The sequence below is a fragment of the Rana temporaria genome, chromosome 6 (genome assembly GCF_905171775.1).
Source record: "Rana temporaria chromosome 6, aRanTem1.1, whole genome shotgun sequence".
In the NCBI taxonomy this organism is placed as follows: domain Eukaryota; kingdom Metazoa; phylum Chordata; class Amphibia; order Anura; family Ranidae; genus Rana; species Rana temporaria.
In genome coordinates, this window is record NC_053494.1 from 112565158 (window position 1) to 112591499 (window position 26342).

General features: G+C 41.5%; 1 protein-coding gene across 2 annotated transcripts in view; it reads right to left on the reverse strand.

The window, feature by feature from the left end:
- CFAP410 (cilia and flagella associated protein 410) overlaps nucleotides 1–26342 on the reverse strand; it is a 132377-nt gene that overhangs the window by 21236 nt on the left and 84799 nt on the right. For both annotated transcript variants that reach the window (XM_040357185.1, XM_040357184.1), the window contains exons 5-6: nucleotides 21177–21406; nucleotides 2624–2801 (exon numbers count right to left, since the gene is read on the reverse strand). In XM_040357185.1, the coding sequence (XP_040213119.1) occupies nucleotides 2624–2801; nucleotides 21177–21406 (408 nt within the window). The remainder of the gene's footprint in view (nucleotides 1–2623; nucleotides 2802–21176; nucleotides 21407–26342) is intronic.

Genomic DNA, 26342 nt, shown 5'->3' on the forward strand with positions numbered 1-26342 from the left:
TAGTGGCATATACAAACCTCTGTAACTCTTTAGGTCTGTCTGTTTTATATTTTTTAGACAGACGCCACTTGCTGGTGTCTTGACTGGGTGTATACCATCATTTCCTGCTCTGAATTACACTGTTTTTAAGTAAGTGACATCTCCAGTGTCTACACGATTGATATTTCATGCTTGTTCCATCTATACACTTATTTTCCACTTCTCATCCAGTATTCCCTCATTAGTGTCCTCTGTGGTCGGTTCGCGGCACTCCTTCCTCACTAGGGGACTTTATTCTAATCCAGTACTTTAGGTGTTGGCGAACGGTGGTCTATATGAGCACTTGGGTAAGCATGATAATCCTGGTTAGTTTCAGCAATGCCTAAAAGCATTTTTTATTTAATTGTATTTATTTTTCTGTACAGTCTACTGTATTTTTTATATGTAATACTAATTGTATGTTCTCCTATCTGTACAGTTGAAATTGTGAGCCTGGATTGCCATTGCATACCCCTGAGGAAGCTTTATAAACAAAACATGTTGGGTTTATGCAAATTATTTTTATCTTGGCTCAATTACAACCTGTTAAATTGTGACCGGCAACTATTCACAACCTCTGTGTTATATGTAAAAAGCTACTAGGATCAATTTTAATTGGTTTATACCTTAATAAAAAGTTTTTTACTTTTGTATATGTGGCTCAATAACGATTCTTTTCTCATCATTATATAAGTAATGATAATATATAGCACCAATAATAACATCCCAATCTCTTCCCCTCCCTTTCCCCCTTTCCCTCTTTTTTAAAAATGTTCTTGTTTTTCACCTTAAAAGCTTGTCCTAGAAATGTCAACGTTGGTGCAAATACAAAAAAAATGTATTATGGACAGTACTCAGGTGTTAATGTTGGCGTATAAAAAAAAAGAAACCACAAAAAAAAATCAAAACCCAATTACCATAGATATTTCCAGTCTTGCTGCAAATGTATAAAATACTGCAATAGGTATATTGTTTAAGATACATAGCAGTAATCTGAAAGTAAACATTTGCTGGAGCAGCTAGTGGGTTTTCTGTATCCCTTGCACTAATGCCATCTGCTGGCCCAAACAGGAAAAAATAACATACAGTGGATATAAAAAAGGTACACACCCCTGTTAAAATGTAAATTTTCTGTGATGTAGGGGAGGGGAAGTAAAAATAAAATAAAATAAATGTGGTTGCATAAGTGTGCGCACTCTTATAACTGGGGTTGTAGCTGTGTTCAGAATTAAGAAATCACATTCAAACTGATGTTAAATAGGAGTCAGTACACACCTGCTATCATTTAAAGTGCCTCTGATTAACCCCAAACTAAGTTCAGGTCTTTCTTGACTTTTTCTTAGTCACATCGTACAGAAAAAGCCATGATCCTCAGAGAGTTTACAAAGCATCAGAGGTATCTCATTGTTTAAATGGTATTAGTCAGGAGAAGGGTACAAAAGAATTTCCAAGGAATTAGATATACCATGGAACACAGTGAAGACAGTCATCATCACGTGATGAAAATATGGCACAACAGTGACATTACCAAGAACTGGACGTCCTTCCAAAATTGATGAAAATATGAGAATAAAACAGGTCAAGGAGGGCTGCCAAGAGGCCTACAGCAACATTAAAGGAGCTGCAGCAATATCTGGCAAGTACTAGCTGTGTGGTACATGTGACAACAGTCTTCTGTATTCTTCATATGTCTGGGCTATGGGGAAGAGTGGCAAGACAGAAGCCTTTTCTTATGAAGAAAAACATCCAAGCCTGGCTAAATTTAGCAAAAACACATCTGAAGTCTCCCAAACGCATGTAGGAAAATATGTTAGTTATAGTCTGATGAAACCAAGGTTTAACTTTTTTGGCTATAATTCCAAAAGCAAAAACACTGCACATCACTAAAGGAACACCATACCCACAGAGAAGCATGGTGGTGGCAGTATCATGCTTTGGGGCAGTTTTTCTTCAGCTGGAACAGGGGGGGGGGCCTTAGTCAAGATAGAGGGAATTATGACCAGTTTCAAATACCAGTCAATATTGGCACAAAACCTTCAGGCTTCTGCTGGAAAGCTGAACATGAAGGGAAACTTTATTTTTCAGCATTAGAACGACCCAAAACATACATTTAAATCAACAAAAGGCATGGATTCAAGTTTTTGAATGGCCCAGCCGGAGCCCAGACCTGAATCTGATTGAAAAATCTGTGGGGTGATCTAAAGAGAGCTGTGCACAGGAGATGCCTTCACAATCGGACAGATTTGGAATGTTTTTGCAAAGAAGAGTGGGCAAAGATTTATTATATTTATAAGTCAAGATGTGCCATGCTGATGGACTCATACCCAAAAAGACTGAATGCTGTAATAAAAATCAAAAAGGTGCTTTAGCACAGTATTAGTTTATTTAATAAATATCCAAAAAATAATAATTCTTTATCAGTTTAGGCCGATATGTATTCTTCTATAAATTTTTGGTAAAAAAATAAAAAATGAAAAAATCGCAATAAGTGTATATTGATTGGTTTGCACAAAAGTTATAGCGTCTACAAAAAAAGTATACATAAAAAAATATTTAAAATAAAAAAAATCATGTTATATACACATATATTACATTTAAGGCTTACTTTGTTTCTTCCATGCTAAAATTTAGCAAGTCACTTTCAGATTCTGTTGTAACTTCAGCCCCATTATGTTCTGTTGTTGGTCCCGAGTGACCATTTTCTGTGCTGGAAATTACAGTTGGAGGAGCTATAAACTCTTCACCTTCCATAGTGGCTTGGGAGACCTCATCTACTGTCACAGCTGCACACAAGAAAAAGCAGTGATCAATATTCAGCAATGCAGTCCACAACTTTGGAAATCAGTTGTATTTTCTTAGGCTCTCACAGTAGAGTGTCAAATATACAAATCATTTTTTCATAATACGGTGTAACAAATTATAATCAAAGCTGCATAAATGCAAGATATGAACATCAAACAAATCACTCGAAAGAAGGGAGCTGGAGAAAAATGTCACAGCAATAAAAGGAGTTATTCTACCTTATTATATTACGTTTCACAGGATTATTTTTATGTGGCAAGTAATTTCCTCAGGTAGGAAATCTAAAAGCAGAGACACAATTAATTATTTGTCCAGTACATGCAAACATTTCCCTGGTGATCCCTAATGTCATATGAAACTCCTCCTTGCAACGTCCTTGCTCATTTTCATGCAGCACTTCCTTCGCTTTACAACACGAACCCAAAACAAAAATATTTGGCAGCAGACACCATACTTTACACTTTGCAGCGAGCAGTTAATTTTTTATCTATATCCATGGAAAAAAAAAAACTCAGTGGTTCAATGTGCATGATGGTACCAGGCCCATGAAAACCAAACAATCCCAGTCATTATAACAAAAATATGTTGACACATTTATACAAAACTTTTCTTAGGTGGCACTTTTTTTTTTTTTACAGAAGAGCTAATGGAAATCCATTTTTTTTACCAGAAACAATACGTAGAATCAAGGTCGATTTATTTAGAAAAAGGGGCTTTTAAAGAGGAGCCATTTAGAAATAAAGCAAACAATTTTTATTTCCTCACCTAAATTCCAAGTTTACCTTTTCAGGCAGAAGTTCCCTTTTCATAATAAATAGAAGCCTTTTCTAATGTCTTTTTCTGACCAAGCTACCCCAACATGCTTATCTCTCACTAAGGCCCCTTTCACATTGAGGCGTTATTCATGCGGTACAGCACTAAAAATAGCGCTGCTATACCGCATGAATAAATCTTGCCCTGCAGGCATCAATGTGAAAGCCCGGAGGCTTTCACACTGAAGCGGTGCGGTAGCAGGACCGCTTCAAAAGTCCTGCTAGCCGCATCTTTGGAGCGGTATAGGAGCGGGGTGTTTACCGCTCCTATACCGCGCCTTCCCATTGAAATCAATGGGAAACCGCGGTAATACCGCCCGCAATGCGCCTCTGCAGAGGCGCATTGCGGGCGGTATTAACCCTTTTTCGGCCGCTAGCGGGGGTTAAAACCTCACTGCTAGCGCCCGAATATCGCGGTAAATACGACGGTATATCTGCGCTAAAAATAGCGCGGCTATACCGTCACCGCACCTTCGCAGCCCAATGTGAAAGCAGCCTTACCTAGTTAATGGGAGCTTTGAATCTGAACCCTCTAGTCAAAAAATAAAATAAAAATTTGAGCCCTGACCTCCTGTAGCATCATGTGACCATCCAGGAAACGTCAGATCCCATCATGTACTGCCTTAATGCATCACAGAATAGGGCATGTTTTTATCTCTCTGGACCACACCCCCTCATTACTATACCACCTCTTTTTTCTTACTTCTTCCTTTAAGGTGGCCATACCCTGTACAATCTGTATAGTCTCCTTTAAATCTACCATCAACTATGTAGTGCAACGGCCTGCCTGATTTGATACAAATTGAATAGATTGTGCAGGCGGGTTATCCTATTACCTAGTTTTAGTAAATCTCAAGGATTTGTACAGAGATTGTACAATCAGACAGCATAGTGTATGACTGGCTTTATACAAGTAAATGGGAGGGGGGGAAACTCAGCTGTCATTGTTCTTGTAATCTAGCTCAGGGAGTGGGAGACTGTTAAACACCAATTTCTCTTTCATGCCCCATTCATGGCTAGCATAGTGGGGGCACACTTTCCTGATGCATTCATGGCAGCACACACTGGGGTTGTGACTCCGCCTCCACAACTTCCTTTCATTATAATCAATATATAATCCCTCACCAATGAGCAAGTGGAACCTTATGCGTTGGATGTAAAATCACGTATCACCAGTTATCTGGCGGTTACAGCTTCCTTTAGAAGGACAGATACTTTCTTGGTAATTCCTCACGGGATCAGGAAAGGCTAATCAGGAACTTCTCATACTATCTCTTCTTGGCTAGTCAAGTCCATCAAGAAGGCATATTCCATCCGTCAACTTGCAGTCCCTGAGGGCATCAAAGCTCACTCGGCCAGAGCAGTAGCAACCTCGTGGGCAGCATACTGCAGGGTTTCACCAGAAACAATATGCAAGGCAGCAACCTGGACTTCCAGACATACATTCATATCCCATCGAGCAGACTTTGGGAGATCCATTATTAGAGCCAATTCTTCAGCATTATAAAGGAATAAATATTATTTTTTTGTTCCGACCCGCCTGGCAAGTTATTTCCCAGTGTGTGCTGTCATGAATGCGTCAGGAAAATTGTATATTACCTTTCTGTAATTTTCCTTTCCTGAGGCATCTTCATGGCAGCACACAGAAGCCCGCCCGTTCTTAGCCGATATATACAGAGAATGAAGCGGGGTTTCTTTCTTTCAATTTCATAGTTAACCAATCCTGTCAGGTTGTCGAAGCGGAGTCACAAACCCAGTGTGTGCTGCCATGAAGATGCGTCAGGAAAGGAAAATTATGGAAAGGTGAGTATACAATTTTCCATTTTTTTGGCACGTTGATTGCTTTCAATTGGCTTCCCTATGTGCGGCTTTTTGGCACGTTGTTGCATGCACGCTTTTTAAATTGTTGCTGCATTTTTCATGCATTTTTTGCATGCAGCAAAATGCGCATTTGCTTCTGTGTTTGGAGTACTATTAGAAATTAATGGCACCAAAAGTACTACTTGTTTATTTTAGGTGTATAAAGGTACACTATACAGTCTGCTTGTACAATCTTCTTTAAATTGACCAAAACTATAAAAATAGGGGGATAAAAACTGTGCTCAGAGACTGTAAATGGCGACTGACTCTTCACTAGACATGTAGTGCAAACAAAATAAACAATAATGCAGCGCTCAGATACACGTGTACAAAAGTGAAATAAAAACATAAAAATTACCAAAATTTGGCACCAACGTGTCAAATGATCCAAAACGATCGTGCAAAAATCAAAATATCTAATTATAAGCAAAAAATAAACAAATAATGCTGTGAAAAAATCGTGCTATGACTGATATCACTCCAAGTTCATAAATTAATCAACATTTAGTAAGGCATAGTCCACCATGAAAAATTAGTCCCTTGAGTAGACGAAAAGTCAGATAGATGAAAACCTTTCCCTTGTTGTGCAGTCCACCACCATATAATGAAATTGGCGCGCTTACCGGAAAGAGTGGACTCATATACTGGTATGTATGGAGTCAGTCAAGCAATTGTAAGAAGATGTCTCAACCGTGTCCAGCTCTATCGGATGGATGATATGGAGATCACTCCGCTCAAAATTGAATGGAAAGGTTCCACTTAGAGCAGGCAGGCTCCCAATGCATAAGGAAATAAGGAAAGAAATTCCTGGGTATATGTGTAAGAAACAAATGGCCACACATAGTGTAAAACTCCTCTGCTGCCCCTTTCAGTAATTTCTCATTGATAACACCTTGTGGGAGGGGCGTAATGCTTAAATGTAGATTCCTGCTCCCCGGTAATACCATGTCCGACGAGCGGTGGAACGCAGGCAAGGTTGTGTGAGAACCAAGCTGCTTTCTGGAGCGAGCGGACTGCTTTTGCATATTTAAACCAATGCATTTTTACTCAGCTACATTGTAAGTGAGATTTTTCATCTTTATTGAAATAAGACATACTACACTTTATGGGTTCTCTCTCCTTATGTACGAGTGAAATATAAATGAAGAAGAAGTGAAGAAGTGTCATCTCATCTGCCCGCTCACTAGTCTAAGCCTGATTGACCCACATGCAGTGCTGCTAAAGGGTCCATTTGATTTGGTGAGTTTAAGCACAAAAGGGGGTGCGTGAAGCATGGATCACTTGTGCGAGTTTTGAGCACTACAGCTTTGGATTATGAAAAAAAGAATCACCACTCAAGGATACCAATTAGGAATCTCCTCACCAAATCCGAAGCAACGTGTGCTGGCAATGCATAGGATAATGCAAAATGAAGGAAGGATTTCTGAACAGTCGCACTCCAAAACTTGCTGCTTTTATTGTAAAATGAAAAACACAGAATACATGCCACAGCAAACGAGGTACAACTGACATGTTTCACACTAAATTTTAGTGCCTAATCATAGTGATTAAGCACTAAAGTTTAGTGTGAAACGCGTCAGCTTGTACCCCGTTTTCTGTGGCATGTAGTCTGTGTTTTTGATTTTACAATAAAAGCAACAAGTTTTGGAGTGCGGCTGTCCAGAAATCCTTCCTACATTTAGCTTTGCATTATGATTTGCACATGAGCACTTTTAAAGAAAATTAAGTTTGGGACCGTTTCTAAAATTTAACACAGACTTCCACTGGCTACATGCTTGTCAGTTTTTTTGGACTTTCTTTGATTTTTACATTTTCTGACTTTGTCATGAACAGCAGCAGAAAAATAAGTACACATAGGCACTAGTATATTTAGTGCGAGTGATTTGTTTATTATATTTTGCTTATAGATTTGATATTTTGCACGATCCTTTTTGATAATTTGTCACTTTGGTGGCAAATTTTTATATTTTTTATGCTTTTATTTCACTTTTGTACACACATATCTGAGTGCTGCACTATTGTTTATTTTTATATAATAGGGGGACACAACTATCTAATATGCACAATCACATTGTATAGTGTATGGTGAGCAGAGACACATTTCTCCAATAATACAGCTCTGCTGCACATAGGCTGTTATGTGAACACTCAGTTGTATTTACTGCTTCAGTGTGCAAATAAATGGTCTGTCCAGGGAGAAGCAAAGGTAATGGCAACCTATCAGCAGAGGAGGCCACTGCAAATCAAAAAGAAACTGAAGGTTGGCCCTAGAACTCAGGGACAGTTTTTTCTTTTTTTGTAACAGAGGTACATTATTGGTAATTAACACATAAGGAAGCCGTACTTTAGAAAAAAAAAAAGTGGACCTAACCTTTAAATTAGCATTGATGAAACCTCTGCAGGCTGTCTGTCTTCCAGTTACCAGCACAGGTGTGGGGTCCAGCCACACTGACAATGTAACCAACATTGTCTACAGCTGCATGTACAGTTAGCTCAGAGATAGAGCACAGTGAAACAGAATACTGGATGCCCTTTTTTTTTTTTGACAGCCAAACAGGCTGTTTAAATTAGAATACTGCTCTGCAACCATGAGCCAAATGTTAGGCGTAGCCTTGTTTACTTGAATATTTTGGGGTGATACTGAAAATTTCTTGCCACATAGCATTGCAAGGCCAAGGCGTGTATGCACAGGAGCTCAGTCATCTTGGTAAACAGGGACCGTGCCAGTGATGCAAGCTGAGCTGCACAGTTCAGTTTACATGCCCCAGAAGACTTGCAAACATGCAGGTAGGTTTATTTTATTGCAATAAATACATTGCATGTCTTTGCAAGCAGTGGTTTTGTACACATTTTCTTTGGCCAGGCCTAAAAAAAAAAAAAAAAAAAAAAAAAAAAAGATATGTTTGCATATTTTCAATCACGTAAAAATGTCACCCAAATGTACCAAGTCAACTCACTGCAATGTATCTCATTTCCAAAAAAGGGTCATGTGTGGTTTTGCTACACCAGGATGCATTGGCAGCTCTTTCAAACTAAATGGGCTGCCTTAATGCAATGGGCATTAATAAGTGTATGGTAACCATACATGTTCAGTCCCAGTCTTCTGCTTTATTTAATGTTTTCCAAGGACTCCATAACTCTTATTGTGAAAATCCTGTTATTTACACAGCTCAGTAGCTTAAATCACACACATACAATGGGGAGAGGAGTGACGTATTCCTCTCCCTGAACCACTTCCTAACTGGTGTACATAAGTATCCACTTCCGGACCGGCTCACGACGATATACGTTGGCACTTTGAAGAGGAATATCATTGTTATGGCAGCAGCTATCTGCCATAACCCCGGTATCCTCTTCTTCAGTGAGTTGTTCGGTTTCAGATAAAAGTGGTCTCTGCAACAGATTTGCCACAAGATCACTTTTATCGGAGGCGGGAGAGGCCACCCCCCCCCGCTGCGCTCCGGTCATCTCCGCAACTTACCAGAGCCATCGGTATCGGTGGAGACGGTCGGGTCCTCTTCCATGCTTGGCTGGCTGCCGAATGAGGGGAAGATGGCCCCTGCTCGGCTCCATAGCATGGGAGGGCAGAAGCGATGTCAAACGTCACTTCCGCCCAATGCTCTTAAAAAGGCAATTTTTTTTTTTAATTATTGCATTTTAGTGTAAATGTGAGATCTGAGGTCTTTTTGACCTCAGATCTCATATTTAGGAGGTCCTGTAATGCTTTTTTCTATTACAAGGGATGTTTACATTCCTTGTAATAGGCATAAAAATTACCCAAATGGTTTTTCTTTTTTTAAAGGACAGTGTAAAAAATAATTATAAATCAAAATAAATAGGAAAAATAAATAAATTCAAAGCACCCTGTCCCGCTGAGCTTGCGCGCAGAAGCGATGGCATATGTGAGTAGCGCCCACATATGAAACCGGTGTTCAAACCACACATGTGAGGTATCGCCACGATCGTTAGAGCGAGAGCAATAATTCTAGACCTAGATATCCTCTTTAACTCAAAACTGGTAGCCTGTAGACATTTTTAAAGGTCGCCTAGCAGATTTTTAATGGTAAAAGTTTGGCGGTATTCCACGAGTGGGCGCAATTTTGAAGCGTGACATGATGGGTAACAATTTACTCGGCATAACATTATCTTTCCCAATATAAAAAAATTGGGCTAACTTAACTGTTTTAGTTTTTAAATAAAACATTTTTTATTTTTTCCCCAAAAAGTGCGTTTGTAAGACCGCTGCGCAAATACAGTGTGACAGGAAGTATTGCAACCACTGCCATTTTATTCTCTAGGGTGTTAGAAAAAAAACAATATATAATGTTTGGTGGTTCAAAGTAATTCTGTGTTTAAATGCAAATGTGAACACGCACATAGGTCTCGCCAGCATATGTAAATGGTGATTTCACCATACATGTGAGGTATCATCGCAAACATCAGAGCGAGAGCAAGAATTCTAGCACCAGACTTCCAGTTCAACTCTAAAGTGATAACCTGTAATTGCTTTTAAAGTGTCCAAAACGTATAAGGTATTGCAGTTTGATGCCATCCCACAGGTGACATGTTTGATATCTATTTACTTGACGTAGCATCATCTTTGATATTGTATCAAAAAGTTGAGATATATATTGTGTGCGCTCACGGGTCAGTTTTTTCACTCAACCAGCAGTTTGAACAGAACAATAAAAAATATATAAAAAAAAAAAACTGATCAATCCATCCATCCATCCACAAATTCAAGGTGGATAAGGAGATCCGTCCACTGAACTATTGTATTCTGATGGCCGGGAAGCTTCCCCGCCATCAGAATGCAGTGAACAACACTGCCAGCTACAACCTGCAGCACTGACTGAGCAGGGAAAACCAGACAGGACAGCTGTACAGAAGTCGATCGGTAGATCTATTCTGTATAACCACAGTGCCCATACATGGAATAAAATTTGGCTGGTTCCTGCTGAACCAGCCGAATTTGAATCCATGTATCAGCCAGGGGCGGATCCAGGGGGGAGGGGCATCGAGGCAATTGCCACCCCTGAGAAATTAGTTTTAGTTGCGGAACTTGTGGGTGCCTGAGAGTGAGCGGGCTGTAGTTGGGGAACTTGCGGGCGCCTGAGAGTCTGAGCAAAGCTCTCGGTGTGCTTGTGACATCCAATTATTGGTTGAGATCTTGTGTCTCAGCACTCCAACAATGCTGGACAAGTTTCTCATTGCCTCGTGGTTATAAATCTGCAATGTTTGGTCAATCTTAACATTGTAAATGTTTGTTCCACTTTATCTTTTTTTGTATCTAAATCCAAGAAATAATATATTGCAGATAACATCCTTAGATGTGATTGCTGCATTACTTTTCTTTTGCAGGCTTTTTTCCTCATTGTTTTTACTCTTCATGTCTATGATTTCTTCTTCATTGTATCTATGGAAGGAGCCATAGTTGTTTCACAGGCTGGACTTCAAATATGACTGCCTTTGTTCAGTTCATTTACATGGTGGATTAATAGGACTATACATACAAAAAAGGTACAGCGCTAGTAAATGCGTGATGACCCAAATAAGTATAACAAATGGGAAAAACAGGAGGATTAAGTGAAAAATTCTGAATAAGTGAGTTCATGAATGTTCAAAAATGATGGTGATATTAAAAAATATAAATGTAGAAGTCCATAAAGTGTCCAATAGTGAAGAAACGGAATTGATAATCTTCCACCAAAAGAAAACACCCGTGTGGTAAATATAATCTGCTTACCAGATCCTCTGACCGTTAATAGCGGTCAATAGGGCTCAGAGATATTTATAGTCCTCTCAAGCAGACTCAAATCCAGCAGGTAAAAAAGGGAGGGTCAAGTCCTCAGCTTCAATCCCCAGCACATGAGAGATGAGCGCTCATATATTTAAAGGAAAAAATAACAGGAATGCTCCATGGTGAAGTACTGTGAGTATAAGGGCTTTTTAATGAAAAGTATTGCACTTACAATTCAGTAGATGTAAAATGGCATGTAAACAAGGCACGGCGCGTGCATCCGATCGAATCCTAACAGCTGTTCTCCGTGTGTGTAGTTCACTTCCGCAAAGGCGATGACGTGGTACGCGCTGTTGGCCACTCCTACGCACGTTTCGTCGTAAGACGTCGTCGGGGATGGACCAATGACGCGCACGCCATCGCAAGGGCCTTATATAGTGTCGAAACTCCTTTTTGACTGAGGGCAAACACTAAGGGCAAATAGAATGGCTTGGTACACAATGGAGAACGCCCATATGAAACATATGAGGCTAATAATGAATGAGGACAGATGACTGCCATCTTGTGGAGAAACAGGAGAAGAGTCTCACAACACATAGAGACACAGCATTAGGAAACGAGGGGAACATCATACAAATTGTGTGAAAGATATAAATGTTAAAATAAATAAATATACAATCCATACAGAAAACACTTAAATTCTCAATGGTATAAACATTAAAAAACCTTTTTAAAAATTGATTTTACTGGTAAAATAACTTTTAAAATTATATTGAATAAAATAAAATAAAAAAGAGCAGGAATATTACTAAGAAAAATAGTGGAGGGAAACTACGCATTACTGAGGAAACAATTAATGTCCCACTCAACGTTCAACCCAAAAGGGACAAAACTTTTCATATTAAAAATCCACTGTGTTTCAGATTTGGATATAGAGCGTACTTTGTTCGTACCCCTCCAAGGAGCGTTGAGTTTTTCAATAGGGAGAAACAAAGTTCCATGAATCTGTTTATTATGGTACTTAGCGTAATGCTTTGACAGATTGTGTTTGGGAAAGCCTCGACCTACATTACCCACGTGTTCTTCCAATCTAATATGCAACGCTCGTTTTGTGCGCCCTATATATTGTTTAGAGCAAGGATATTGTATAAGATAGACTACATGATCGCTGGTACATGTAATGAATGAGTCTATGTTATATGTCCTATTGGTCTGAGTGGACTGGAATGATAAAAGTTTGCGTCCTCGGAAAGAATTAATTTTACAAATGTTACACTTTCTGCAGGGGAATAAACCTTTCATATCCTGAAAGAACTGTATTGTATTTGGAGGATCAATCACATTCGGGGCGACCTTCAATTGTAACGGAGGTGCTCCTCTAAAAATAACAACTGGTTGGTCCGGGATTGCTGGACCCAAAACACGATCATTTTTCAAGACGTTCCAATGCCTTTTTAAAAAAATTTTAACAGAAAAATGCTGATTGGAATAACCAGTGATCATTGCATAATTGAATTTCTGATCTGTATTAATTTTTGGGGCTCTATTAGCGCCAAGTCACTGATTTCTATCAAGTTCACCCACTTGTTGAATGGTGTCATCAACGGTGGCCTCATCATAGCCCTTTTCGAGGAATCTTGTTTTCAATATAAGGGCCTGTTGGAAATAATCATTTAATGATGTGCAGTTCCGCCTAATCCTCTGAAGCTGACCCTTAGGGATGGCTTTAAGCCATTGGGGGTGATGGCAACTGTTGAGGGGGATATAGGCATTGCGATCTGTTGTTTTAAAGTGGGTCGTAGTTTTGACAACACCATCCTGAACCGAGATGTTCAGATCTAGGAAGTGGATCTCGGAATCACTTGCCTCATGCGTTAAAATTATGCCTCTATCATTCATATTTAACCTGGCAAAAAACCTTTCCAGCGACGGGAGATCACCTTCCCAAATTATCAGAATATCGTCGATATATCGTTTCCACAACCTCAATTCACTAGGGGGATTAGTGTCTATTATATCTCTTTCTCAGAAGGCCATGAAGAGGTTAGCCAGGCTCGGGGCGAATTTAGCCACCATCGCCACGCCCCTAGTTTGTAAATAAAAATTCTTTCCAAACCAAAAATAATTATGGGTAGTGGCGAAAATTAATAAATTGATTATAAAATCTTTTTGAATGATCGAAAGAGTGGAGTCCTGTTGAAATAATAATAGGTACTAGCTGCTTTTTTCAATAATAGGTACTAGCTGCTTTTTCACTCATAATATTTTACTATATTGATCACTTGTTAGCGCAGTGTTTTTCCTAGGGATACTCCTAGGGAATCCTTCGATTAATAGGACTAGTAGACTTGGAATAAGGCTGTAAGTTCACAGATAGTAACAAGAACACTGTGGCCCGGATTCACAGACACTGGCGCACATTTATGCCGCCATAGCGTATCTCCTTTACGCTACGCCGACGCAGCGCAGAGAGGTAAGCATGGAATTCACAAAGCACTTCCTCCCAAAACTGCGCTGGGTTTTCAAGGCGTAAGTCGGCGTAAGTGGAAGTGGGCGTGAGCCATGCTAATGAGGCGTGACCCCATGCAAATGATGGGCTGAGCGCCAGAAAAATACGTATCGCCAACTGCGCATGTGCCGTCCCGTGGACACATCCCAGTGCGCATGCTCACAAATACGTCGGAACAACTGCCTAAGATACGCCGGATCACTCCCTACAGCGTGAACGTAACCTACGCCCAGCCATATTCACGTACAACGTAAACTACGTAAAATACGCTGGCTTGTGTTCCCTGGTGCAGCCCTTTGCATGGATGCTGCTGAGTTACACCTCCTTTATGGGGCATAACTTTACGCCGTACGTACAACTTACGCGCACCAGTCGTAGCCCACGTCGGGCGCAAGTACGATTGTGAATCGGCGTATCTCCCTCATTTGCATATGTGAATAGAAAATCAATGGGAGCGCCAAATACGTCCAGAGTAAATATGCGCCCACTCTACGCCGGCGTAGGCAAGTTACGTCGGTTGAATGAAGCCTATTTTCAGGCGTATCTTAGTTTCTGAGTCCGGCACATAGATACGACGGCGCATATTTGCACTTACGCGGCGTATCTGGAGATACGTCGGCGCAAGTGCTTTGTGAATCTGGGCCTGTATTTCTGGGTAGATCAACAGATATTTTTTGCACTATTTCTGGCCTGAAAAATCAAGAAAACAAATGCAGCCACCACATCTATGGACTGGTAAACTGCAATATATTACATTTTTGTCTTTAGGTTTGGATACACTTTAATTATATATAAAAAAAAAAAAACACCTGGTTTTAAGACACATAATACATCTCGGCAGACAGAAATATGTAGACTGCCATTGTGGATCTCCTTATGAAAACTCAGGGAATGTCATATTAATCCACTTCAATAATTTCTGCCTGAGAGTCTGAGCGGGCTGCTCCATGGGCGGGTGACAGCATGGGCTGCCGGGTGCTTCGGTGTGGAGTGAGAGTCAGAGTGGGCGGTCAGCTGGTCGGCTCTGTGGGTGAGAGGGTGGCTGGCCAATCAACAAGCATCTCTCTGCTGCCTGACTCTGACAAGCAAAACACCACCTCAGCAAGTAAAAATCTGCAAGGTGTGGCAGGTGAGGTGGCAAGTGACAATCTGCATCTGGTGGCAGGCAAGTGACAATCCGCAACATGTGGCAAGTGACAATCCGCAACTTGTGGCAGGTGACGTGGCAAGTGGCAATCTGCATCTGGTGGCGGGCAAGTGACATTGTGGCAGGTGACGTGGCAAGTGACAATCTGCATCTGGTGGCAGGCAAGTGACATTCCCCAACATGTGGCAGGTGATGTGGCAAGTGAGAAGCTGCATCTGGTGGCAGGTGACATGGCAAGTGAAACCCTCAGGGCTGAGTGAGTGAGTGATTAACTTATATAGTGCTACAAATGCAAACTGAATCGCCTCAAGGCGCTGGGCATCCATTTTCCTTCTATTTAGCCTTCAGTAAAGATGGGTCTTGAGTTTTTTTCTGAAGGCCTGGCGATTCTCTTCTGTTCGGATATGAGTTGGTAATGAGTTCCACAGTCGAGGTCCTTGGACTGCAAATCTTCTTTCTCCTTTGCTCTTGTAGCAGGCCGTGGGGATTTGTAGTAGATTTTGGTTAGCTGATCGGAGAACGCGATTGGGGTTGTAGTATTTTATTTTCTCACATAGATATTGGGGGGTGATGCCTTGTGCACATTTGTGTGTCAGGCAGAGGGCCTTGAATGTGATTTGGTCCTTGACAGGCAGCCAATGGAGGGACCTCAGGGAGGGAGAAATTGATTCCCAGGGTTTTTTCCCTGTTATCAGTCACGCTGCCGTATTCTGGATGACTTGTAGACGGGCAATCTGGTAGTGGAATCCCACTGATTCTGCATTATGGCGAGTTGAACCATTGCATTTTATATTACAATGTAATAACATAAATAATGCTCTTCAATCATCCTGACACCATAACAACCAGTCATTTCCCTGATAAATTGCCCCCCCCCCCCCCCAAAAAAAAATATTTTCTGGTAGTGCCCCTCCCGAGACTAGACTGTGGATCCGCCCCTGGTATCAGCTTGTTTATTCAGGTGCCGACCTGCGCTAGATTTTACTTCACTAGATCTGAAACAGGCCTAAAGCTTCATGGAGCAGGAAAGCTTACTTAATTCCCCAGAAATGTCACAAAGTCAGAACATTTACTGAACTCCTAGCATAGCATGATATTGAAAGAAGAGTGTGATATTAAAGGAAGAAATCAATGCAAGATAAATATACAGTATATAATTATAATAAACTGCTGCCACCTGCAGACAGCCAAGAAAACAGAATCAACATATCAAGTCATGCAATTTTCTCTAATCCCTACAGCCTGAAATACAGTCAGCTATTTAACACCTGACCCTATACATAAAAATGTGCTCGCTCAAATTACTTCATTATATGAAATTGCACCTTTGCAGCAAAGAAAATCATAAAAGAGGCATACGCACAGGGAATGACACTGTGAACTGAATAAAACGGATTACTACCTACCATGCCATGAAAAATATACCAGACTGAAGTGTAATATATATGATTTAAATTCTTGTCACACCAAGCAACATAGAATTTTGTTAGCATACATCAGTAAGGCACATGCTGCAGCTGAACCTTAGTAAAAATGTTTCTCTAGGGTGTTCATAAGAAACCTTAAAAAATAAAAAGGCACAATCCAGACAAGAATTCACAGAGATAAAACATCAAATAATGACCCGAGTGGACAATGATGCACAAAGACAGTTTGTATAGTGTACCTCACTGCAAGCCTTGTTTAAAGTGGAACTAAAATTGTAATGTAACAATTATGGTAGGAGAAAAAATATATATCTGTTACAGGTAAAATTGATAGTGGGACACATATTCCAAAGTGGCTTCTTGATTGATCCAAAATCGATTGCAAGCATAAGTGTGTGCAGCCTAATGCATTAGAGTGTGCACCCCAAAGCTTGACATGCATGCCTTTCTCTGCAGCCTCAGTGAGTGAATGGGAAGGGCTCTCTGTGCTGAGTGGCTTCCTGTTAATTCACAAACTGAAGTATAGTAAACACCGTTTACGGTCTTCTGCCAAGCCTGCTTGTGATCTACTGACTATGCTGAATCCTGGGTTGCCACCGAACCGGACTATGCGGATTCCCAGGCTGCCGCCCAGTCAGAATGAACTGATTCCTGGGCTGTCGCCCAGCCGTATTATGTGGATTACCGGGCTTTCACTCCGCCAGACAATGCTGATTCCCAGGTAGCCATCCAGCCAGACTGTGCCAATTCACAGGCTGCCGCCCAGCCAAACTATACTGGTTTTCAGCTACCACCCAGCCGGACAACACAGACTCCTGGGCTGCCACCCAGCTGTACTACGCCGACTCCTGGGCTGCTGCCCAGCCTGACTATGCTTCACTACTTGCTGCTCAGTCGGACTCTGTTGATGGGGTACTCAGCCGATGGGGTACTCAGCCGATTCCTTGGGCTGCCGCCCAGCCGGACTACGCCGACTCCTGGCCTCCTGCCCAGCCGGACTATGCCGACTCCTGGGCTACCGCCCAGCCGGACTATGCTCCACTACTTGCTGCTCAGTCGGACTCTGTTGATGGGGTACTCAGCCAGCCTCCAGACCCCGGCGGTGGGGTACCTATATGTATGTATGTGTATATATATATATATATATATATATATATATATATATATATATATATATATATATATATATATATATAGTTTAATTTGGTTATTTTTGCTGGTTAGGCATTTTGTTATTTTGTTTTGCTTTTCATGTGTTCTCATGTTTGTTTGTTGGTGTGCGATATGTTTCATTCACCGTAAATAAATCTCACTTTAACCACTTTGTCAACTGCCTTCTGCAGATGTACTGCGGCTAGGCGGCTTGGCTCTGCAAACCGACGTACCTGTACGTTGGTCCGTGCATGTGATAGTGTGGGCACAGGTGTCTGCTGCATGCCGGGGGAGCGCTCGAGCGGGTCCAGTTGACTTGACGTCTGCCAGCCACCCGCAATCGTGGTACAGAGAGGCAGAACCTAGTGATCAGGAACAGTGATATCTGTGTTGTCCCAGTGAGGCCATCCCCCACAATCCACACAATTAGAACACACTCAGGGAACACAGTTAACCCCTTGATCGCTCCCTAGTGTTAACCTCTTCCCTGCCAGTGTCATTTATACATTGATCAGTGCATTTGTTTGGCATTGATCACCATATTGGTGTGACAGGTCCCCAAAAAGTGTCACATTTGTCCACCGCAATGTCGCAGTCCTGCTAAAAATCAGATTGCCGCCATTACCAGTAAAAACAATTGAACAAATAAAGTCTCTAAATCTACGCCATATTTTGTAGACGTTATAACTTTTGCGTAAACCAATCAATATACACTTATTGGGATTTTTTTATCAAAAATATGCAGCAGAATACATATTGGCCTAAACTGACAAAGAAATTCGATTTTTTTACATTTTTCCCTGTACTGCAGTCTGATACAACAGAAGAGCTGTTGTAGCTCAAGTGACTGAAAGGCCCAGTACTCACGACCAAACATGTCTGCTGAAACTGGTCCGCGGACCAGTTTCAGCAGACATGTTTGGCCGTGTGTTGGCCCGAGCGGACCATTTTCGGGCGGATCGGACAGGTTTCCAGCTGGAAACCTGTCCGCCCGGACATGTACGGTCGTCGGTACAGACCTACCGTACATGTCCTGCCGCCCGCCATCCCTCGCATGCGTCAAATGACTTTGACGCATGCGTGGAAGCATTTTAAAGGCAGGCCGCCACGTCGCCGCGTCATTGTCACGGTGACACCGCGTCATTGTCGCGGTGACACCGCGTCATTGTCGCGGCGACACCGCGTCATCGACGCGGCGACACCGCGGACATGCCCCGCGTATTGTTTACGCGCGGACCTCTGTTCGATGGCGTGTGCAGCCATCGAACAGAAGTCCCCGGGCAGACATGTCCGATGAAAACGGTCCGCGGACCGGTTTCATCGGACATGTCTGCTCGTGAGTACTCGGCCAAAGAGTTAATGCTAGTTCTGATAGAAAGGTGTCAGCACACACTGTGTTTTTCTGTTTGTTGCATATTGGGCTGCATATTGTCTGTCCCGTAAAAGGTGCCCATGCTGACCGGTGTCCACAGGCAAAAGTGCCCACAATTGGCACATGAGCATCAGAATTGGACCAAGGAGCAATGGATGAACGTGGCCTGGTCAGTTGAATTGAAGACAACAACATTCAATTTAACACAATATTGGAGTTCAAGGTGTTGACTTGGCCTCCAAATTTTCCAGATCTTAATCCAATTGTGCTAGAAAAATAAGTCAGATCCATGGAGGCTCCGCCTCACAACTTAGAGGGTCTGCTACTGAAAAAAAACAAAACAAAAAAAAACTAGTAGTCCAAAGTGATATTGTCTTGACCTTGAGATCCGATTTTTAAAGCCAACGCGTTCTCCAAACCTTCAAAGACTTGCCCACATCTGACAATGAACAGTACCACATATCTATAGGATACAGAAATATCACCAAAGCCACAACACCTGTACCAATTCAGACTTTTTTACTCCTGGTCTTCCTTTCAACTATTGGATAACTGGCTAAATAATCTACATTTATAAAAATGTATAGGTTTGTGGTATTGTCAATTGTCGAATGTGGGCAACTCTCTGAAGGTTTGGAGAAATTCCCCACAGGCAACCAGGCTATCACCAACTACTATGTAATCCTATACATTATTTAACAGGATCTGAGGCCCTGATGAAGCAAGTCAGCCCGCAAAATGCATTGGCTCTAAAAATCGGATCTCAAGGCCAGGACAACATCACCCTTGACAACTAATTAGAATTTTTTTTTTTTTTTGTGTAACACTTTGAATAAAGATGTTTAACTTTTATAATTGATAGATCAGTGTTTATTAGATCCAAGGAGATACACTTAAAGTCCCAAACAACTATACATTTTTATATTTCCAGTAAAAGATATAGTTAACCATAACAATGGGGGGACGGAAAAAGCTGTTAGGCCCCATTCACACCTGAGTGTACACCTGAGTGTACCGTTTTTATGCAGAAAGTCAAGATTTTACAGCATTTTTGCTGCGATTTTGACGAGTTTTTGCTGTGATTTTGTATAGTTTAAAAAGGTCACCAATGTGAAAAAAAAAAGCCTGTAACCTGCCTAAAAAAAAAGTTCCAGAACTTGTTTGAGTTTCAGGCGTTTTGGAGTTTCAGGCGTTTTGGAGCTTCTGGCGTTTTGGAGTGGAGATGTGAACCATCTCCATAACTTGAACACAGTACCGAGAGGTGAGCTTACTTTTATGGGTATGGGGTCCTATAGCATTGGAGAGGAGGCAGGGTTAACCCACACGTAGGCTGCAATGGAGTCTGTCAGGAAAATAATTTTTTCCCCTCCAGCGTTTTTTAGCTTGAGGCTTCATACTACAAAACGCTCAGGTGTGAATGGGGCTTTACACTTAACTTTTTGCTTGCTCTTCATTTTAGCTGCACCACCAGTACCATGGAATAACTTCTCTTCACTACTTCACGGATCGCAGGCACTCCGACCTCATCACCACAGTGGTGTAGTAGTTAGCACTTTCACCTAGCAGCAAAAGGCTTGCCGGTTCAAATCCCGACCACGACACCATCTGCCTGGAGTTTGCATGTTCTCCCTGTGTCTGCATGGGTTTCCTATGGGTACTCTGGTTTCCTCCCACACCTCAAAGACACGCTGATAGGTTAATTGGATCCTGTCCAAATTGGCCCAGTATATATGTGTGTGTGTGTACAACTGTGTGTCCCAAGCGTGTCGAGATCCTACGGGGTAAATGACTGTACCAGCCAGGAAGACACTGGCTGCAAAAAAGTGCCTAGAGACGATTCAATTTGCATGTGTAGCGCTATACAAGTCACTCATTCATTCATGTATAATGCCAATCCAGCAGGGGAAATATCAATGGCCCACCCACAGCCCTGTGTGTTGTAATGTACAGATCAGTGCCAGCTGCTGGGTGAGTGATAGATCAGGCAAGTAAAACAACTTTTTCTGTTCCCCCAAATAAAAACAAGCATTTGCAGTGTAGGATAAGCCCTATTGCATGGATTTTTTTTTTTTTTACCCGGAGTTCATCTTTAAACTTACTACAATTCGCTTGCTGTATAATACACCCCTTAAACAGGCTGTCTAAGGAGGGAAAACTAATAGCTGAAGTTCTATAAAGTATGGCGTTTCCAGTATTTCTCTAGGGTTTTTCTTTTTTTTTTTCATGTTATTTTTAGTTTGTTCAGTGGCGCTGACATAGTTGTGAAAAGTTTTTCAAGCAGATAAAGCATGTTCCTAAAGTGATATAAAGTTTAGCGTAAAAGTTAAAGTACATTACCTTGATTGTCAAGCTTTTGAAGGTTGGGCAGGTTTCTCAGTACTGTCATTCTGTATCTGTAAGGATCTTGGCTACAGCATGGGTTCTCTGATAACCACAGTATTTTCAGGCTTGGTAGCAGCTTAAGGTAGTAAAGTTCGCCCAAGTTGGAGATATTATTTTTTCTTAAATACAACTCAGTCAGATTTTGACAATGGCTTACTGGTTCAAGGGTGGAAATGCTATTTACACTGTAAAAAGTCATAAATCAAGAATTACAATTTTTTAGGTCTCTGTTGAACAACGGAAAACACAGCATTACAGTAAGACAGATTTAATTTATTTTTATAAATGGATTTTAAAACTTTTAGCTATCCTTTCCAGACATTGACACCTATAAGAGCTTCATGAATATTAAAGTCAAATCATCCCCCGCAGCTACTACATTTTGGACCACCACCCCCTCCCTTTAGAATGTAAGCTCTACAAGCAGGGCCCTCCTGCACCTTTTGTATTGAAATGTACTGTAATTGTGCTGTCCCCCATACACATTGTAAAGCGCTGTTGGCACTATATAAATCGTGAATAATAATACATTCTCAGCGGTTTTTAGCTTAACACAATGAGCACAATCAAATAAACATTAACCAATCATTTGTTAAAATTCTTACTTGCAGTTTACAACTTTCAATGCTGCTGGCTCCTGCTCTCTCAGTTCGACTTTTCTGAACTTCTTGTCTTTATTGGAAAAAAGAGTTAAGCTGGCCATAGATGGTTTGAATCTCGGGTGGTTCAGCAGGGCAGAGCAGGATTCAAACCATCTATGGGCAGGCTGATTAACTTAGGAACAACCAGCATGTTGGATTTCTAGCATGTGATTATTGCCAGCGTCTGTAGCTGCTAGCAATAATCATTTTGTTCTCACGGTGTGGCGTCTCTCCATGTCCCCTACCCAACGGGGGAACACAATAGCTCCATGGGAGGAATTTCCCCTGGGCGGGGGGGGGGGGGAATCAAGCAATTTTTTCTTTCCTACAATACATGGTTTCAGGAAAGAAAATCGCATAATCTATGGCCTGCTTTAACCACTTGCCGACCTCCTCATGTACATATACGTCAGCAGAATGGCACGGACAGGCACATGTATGTACCGGTACGTCCTCTGCTTGACGTGGGTCGGGGGTCCGATCGGGACCCCCCCGGTACATGCAGCGGTCGGTAAGCCTCGGGGAGCGATCCGGGACGACGGCTATTCGTTTATAGCCTCCCCGTCGCGATCGCTCCCCGGAGCTGAAGAACGGGGAGAGCCGTATGTAAACACGGCTTCCCCGTGCTTCACTATGGCGGCGCATCGATCGAGTGATCCCTTTTATTAGGGAGACTCGATCGATGATGTCAGTCCTACAGCCACACCCCCTACAGTTGTAAACACACACAAAGTGAACCCTAACTCCTACAGCGCCCCCTGTGTTTAACTCCCAAACTGCAACTGTCATTTTCACAATAAAGAATGCAATTTAAATGCACTTTTTGCTGTGAAAATTACAATGGTCCCAAAAATGTGTCAAAATTGTCCGAAGTGTCCGCCATAATGTCGCAGTCACGAAAAAAATCGCTGATCGCCGCCATTAGTAGTAATAAAAATAAAAAAAATAAAAATGCAATAAAACTATCCCCTATTTTGTAAACGCTATAAATTTTGCGCAAACCAACCGATAGACGATTATTGCGATTTTTTTTTTACCATAAATAGGTAGAATAATACGTATCAGCCTAAACTGAGGGAAAAAAAAATGTTATATATGTTTTTGGGGGATATTTATTATAGCAAAAAGTAAAAAATATTGAATTTTTTTCAAAATTGTCGCTCTATTTTTGTTTATAGCGCAAAAAATAAAAACCGCAGAGGTGATCAAATACCACCAAAAGAAAGTTCTATTTCGCCAATTTTGTTTGGGAGCCACGTCGCACGACCGTGCAATTGTCTGTTAAAGCGACGCAGTCCCGAACTGTAAAAACCCCTTGGGTCTTTAGGCAGCATATTGGTCCGGTCCTTAAGTGGTTAATTGTAGGCAGTGCAGTAGGCCATCCAGGTTTACTGGGATGTGTGCTTCTACTGATGCACACAATGTAGGGAAACATCGATCTAGTCCCTGCATGCAAAAGGTGGCTCCCTAGGATGCTGCAATACAAGGGAGCTATCCTGAAAGAAGAAACCTGGAACAGGGATCATGCTTAAACTGGAACAATGTACCAATATTCAATCTGCGCAATCCAATAATATGTGAGCCAAAACAAAAAATAGGTGCTAAAACTTGTGCTAGAAAAGTTGCTGGCCGCCCATAAGTGATTCTAAACTTGCTATACTAAATAAATACCAAAATATGATGTAGCGCAACTCTCAAAAGGAATAAACACAATATATAAAACATAAAAATATGTGCAATAAATTATGTATAAAAAATAAAGTCCAATGAAAATCCAAACATATAAAAAAAGTGAACCCACCACCCCTGTAGACAAGCCTCTCATCTCACTGCCATGACCCCTGCATTGCCAGTAGGTCTCGCCACGCATTTTTCCCCTCTCTGGGGGGATAAAGAAAACAGCTACTGCCTCCAATGCTTTTTATTCGGATGGATGGGTTGATAGATTTCCAATCGCCACAGCATGCATGCAGGAAGAAAAAGCACACAGACCTAGTGCTCTCGGTTTAAAACGTCACATTTATTTAACCAGTTCCCATCCAGGCCAATTCTGGCACTTCGCCCCTACATGCAAAAATCATCATTATTTTTCTAGAAAATTACTCAGAACCCCCAAACAGTATATACTGTATGTTTTTTTATCACAGACCCTCGGGAATAAAATGGCGGTTATTGAAACTTTTTATGCCACACGATATTTGTGCGGCGATTTTTTTTTTAAACGTGTTTTTTTTTCTCAACTGTTTTATGAATTAAAAAAACAAATAAATAGACAAACAGTAAAGTTAGCCCATTTTTTTTGTATAATGTAAAAGATGTTACGCTTTAAAATTGTGCATACTCGTAGAATGGCAACAAACTCCAGTACTTAAAAATTTCCATAGGCGACGCTTTAACATTTTTTACAGGTTCTATGTTTAGAGTTACAGAGGAGTAACAGTACATTTGTTGCTTTTGCTCTAATGCACACGACGGTACCTCACATGTGTGATTTGAACGCCGTTTACATATGTGGGAGCGATTTATGTACGTGTTTGCTTCTGTGTGCGAGCATGTGGGAACGGGCCTTTTAAAAAAAAAATGTTTTATTATTCTTTATTTTACTTTTATTTTTTACACTTTCTCTTTAAAAAATAAATGTTTTCATCACTTTTATTCCTATTACAAGGAATGTAAACATCCCTTGTAATAGGAATATAGTATGTGACAGGTCCTCTTTATGGAAATATGTGGGGTCAATAAGACCCCACATGTCTCCCTCAGGCTGGAAAGCTGAGATGATTTTTTTAAAATAAACTTTTTCAGCCTTTCCAGCTGCAGCCTCGGCTTTGTTTACTTCCGACAACCCTAAGTGATGTCATAAACGTTGCGCCCGGGCCTCCATGCAGGGAATTGCCAGCAGAAAAACATTGATACCTCCACTCAATGTCCAGGACGCCATATGCTGGCCTATGTGCAGGAAAATGGTTAAAGGAATAAAATATTACATAACCGTGGATCGCTTGTCTCTCATACACAATCACAGAGCAGCTAGATGCAAAGATGGCCACGGGATGACATCATACAGCGACAATTTCTTTCTTCCTGCATGCATTCTGTGGGGATTGGAAATCTATTAACCCATCTAAATAAGAGGCATTGGAGACAGAAGCTGTTTTCTTCATCCCCAGAGAGGGAAAAATGCGTGATGAGACCTACTGGTAATGCAGGGGTCATGGAAGTGAGGTGAGAGGCTCATCTACAAGGGTGGTGGATTCACTTTCCATATAACATGTCACAGTGGTGATTGAAGTTGAATCAAGTTGAATTTCGTTTTTTCTTGATTCTTTTTTTTATATTTGGATATTCATTGGACTATATTTTTATAACCTATTTATTGCACATATTTTTGTGTTTATATATTGGGCCAGATTCACATACATTTAGATAGGCGCAGTGTATCAGAGATACGATACGCCGCCGTATCTTACCTGGCTTTAAGTCGAATCCAGGAAGATTTTGCGCCGTAAGTTACGGCGGCGTAGTGTATTTCTGGCGGCGGAATTCAAAACGCCAATTAGGGGGGCGTGATTCATTTAAATGAAGCGCGTCCCCGCGCCGATTGAACTGCGCATGCTCCGTTTCGAAATTTCCCGCCGTGCTTTGCGCGAAATGACGTCGCAACGACGTCATTTTTTGAACTTAGACGTGACTTACGTCCATCCCTATACACGGACGACTTACGCAATAAAAAAAATCTAATTTCGACGCGGGAACGACGGCCATACTTTAACATGGCAAGTCTATCTATACGCCGCAAAATAGCAGCTTTAACTATACGCCGGAAAAAGCCGACTAGAGACGATGTAAGAGAATGCGACGGCCGCGCGTACGTTCGTGGATCGTCGAAAAAAGCTAATTTGCATAACTGACGCAGAAAACGACGCAAACTCCACCCAGCGGACGCCGAAGTATTGCATCTACGATCCGAAGGCGTACGAAGCCGTACGCCTGTCGGATCGAACCCAGATGCCGTCGTATCTTGGTTTGAGGATTCAATATCTACTGATATATCTACTGATACGCCGGCGTATCAGTAGATACGCCGGCGTACTCTCTCTCTGGATCTGGCCAATTGGGCCAGATTCATAAAGCCGCGTGCAAAGTTGCGGCAGCGTAACTTTTCTTATTTACGTTAAGCCGCCGCAACTTAACACCCAAGTGCTGTATTCACAAAGCACTTGCGTGTTAAGTTGCGGTAGCGTAAATTGGGCGGCCTAATTAAAAATAGGCGGGTAGGGGGCGTCTCCTATTTAAATTAGGCTCGTCCACTGGGAAAAATCCCAGTGCGCATGCTCCGAATTATGACGGTGTTTTCGATGTGAACGTAATCGACGTAAATCCCCATTCACAGACGAGTTACGCAAACGACGTAAAAAATTTAAAATTTCCCGCGGTCACGACGTCCATGCTTAAAATTGGATGCGCCTGCTTTGGGCAA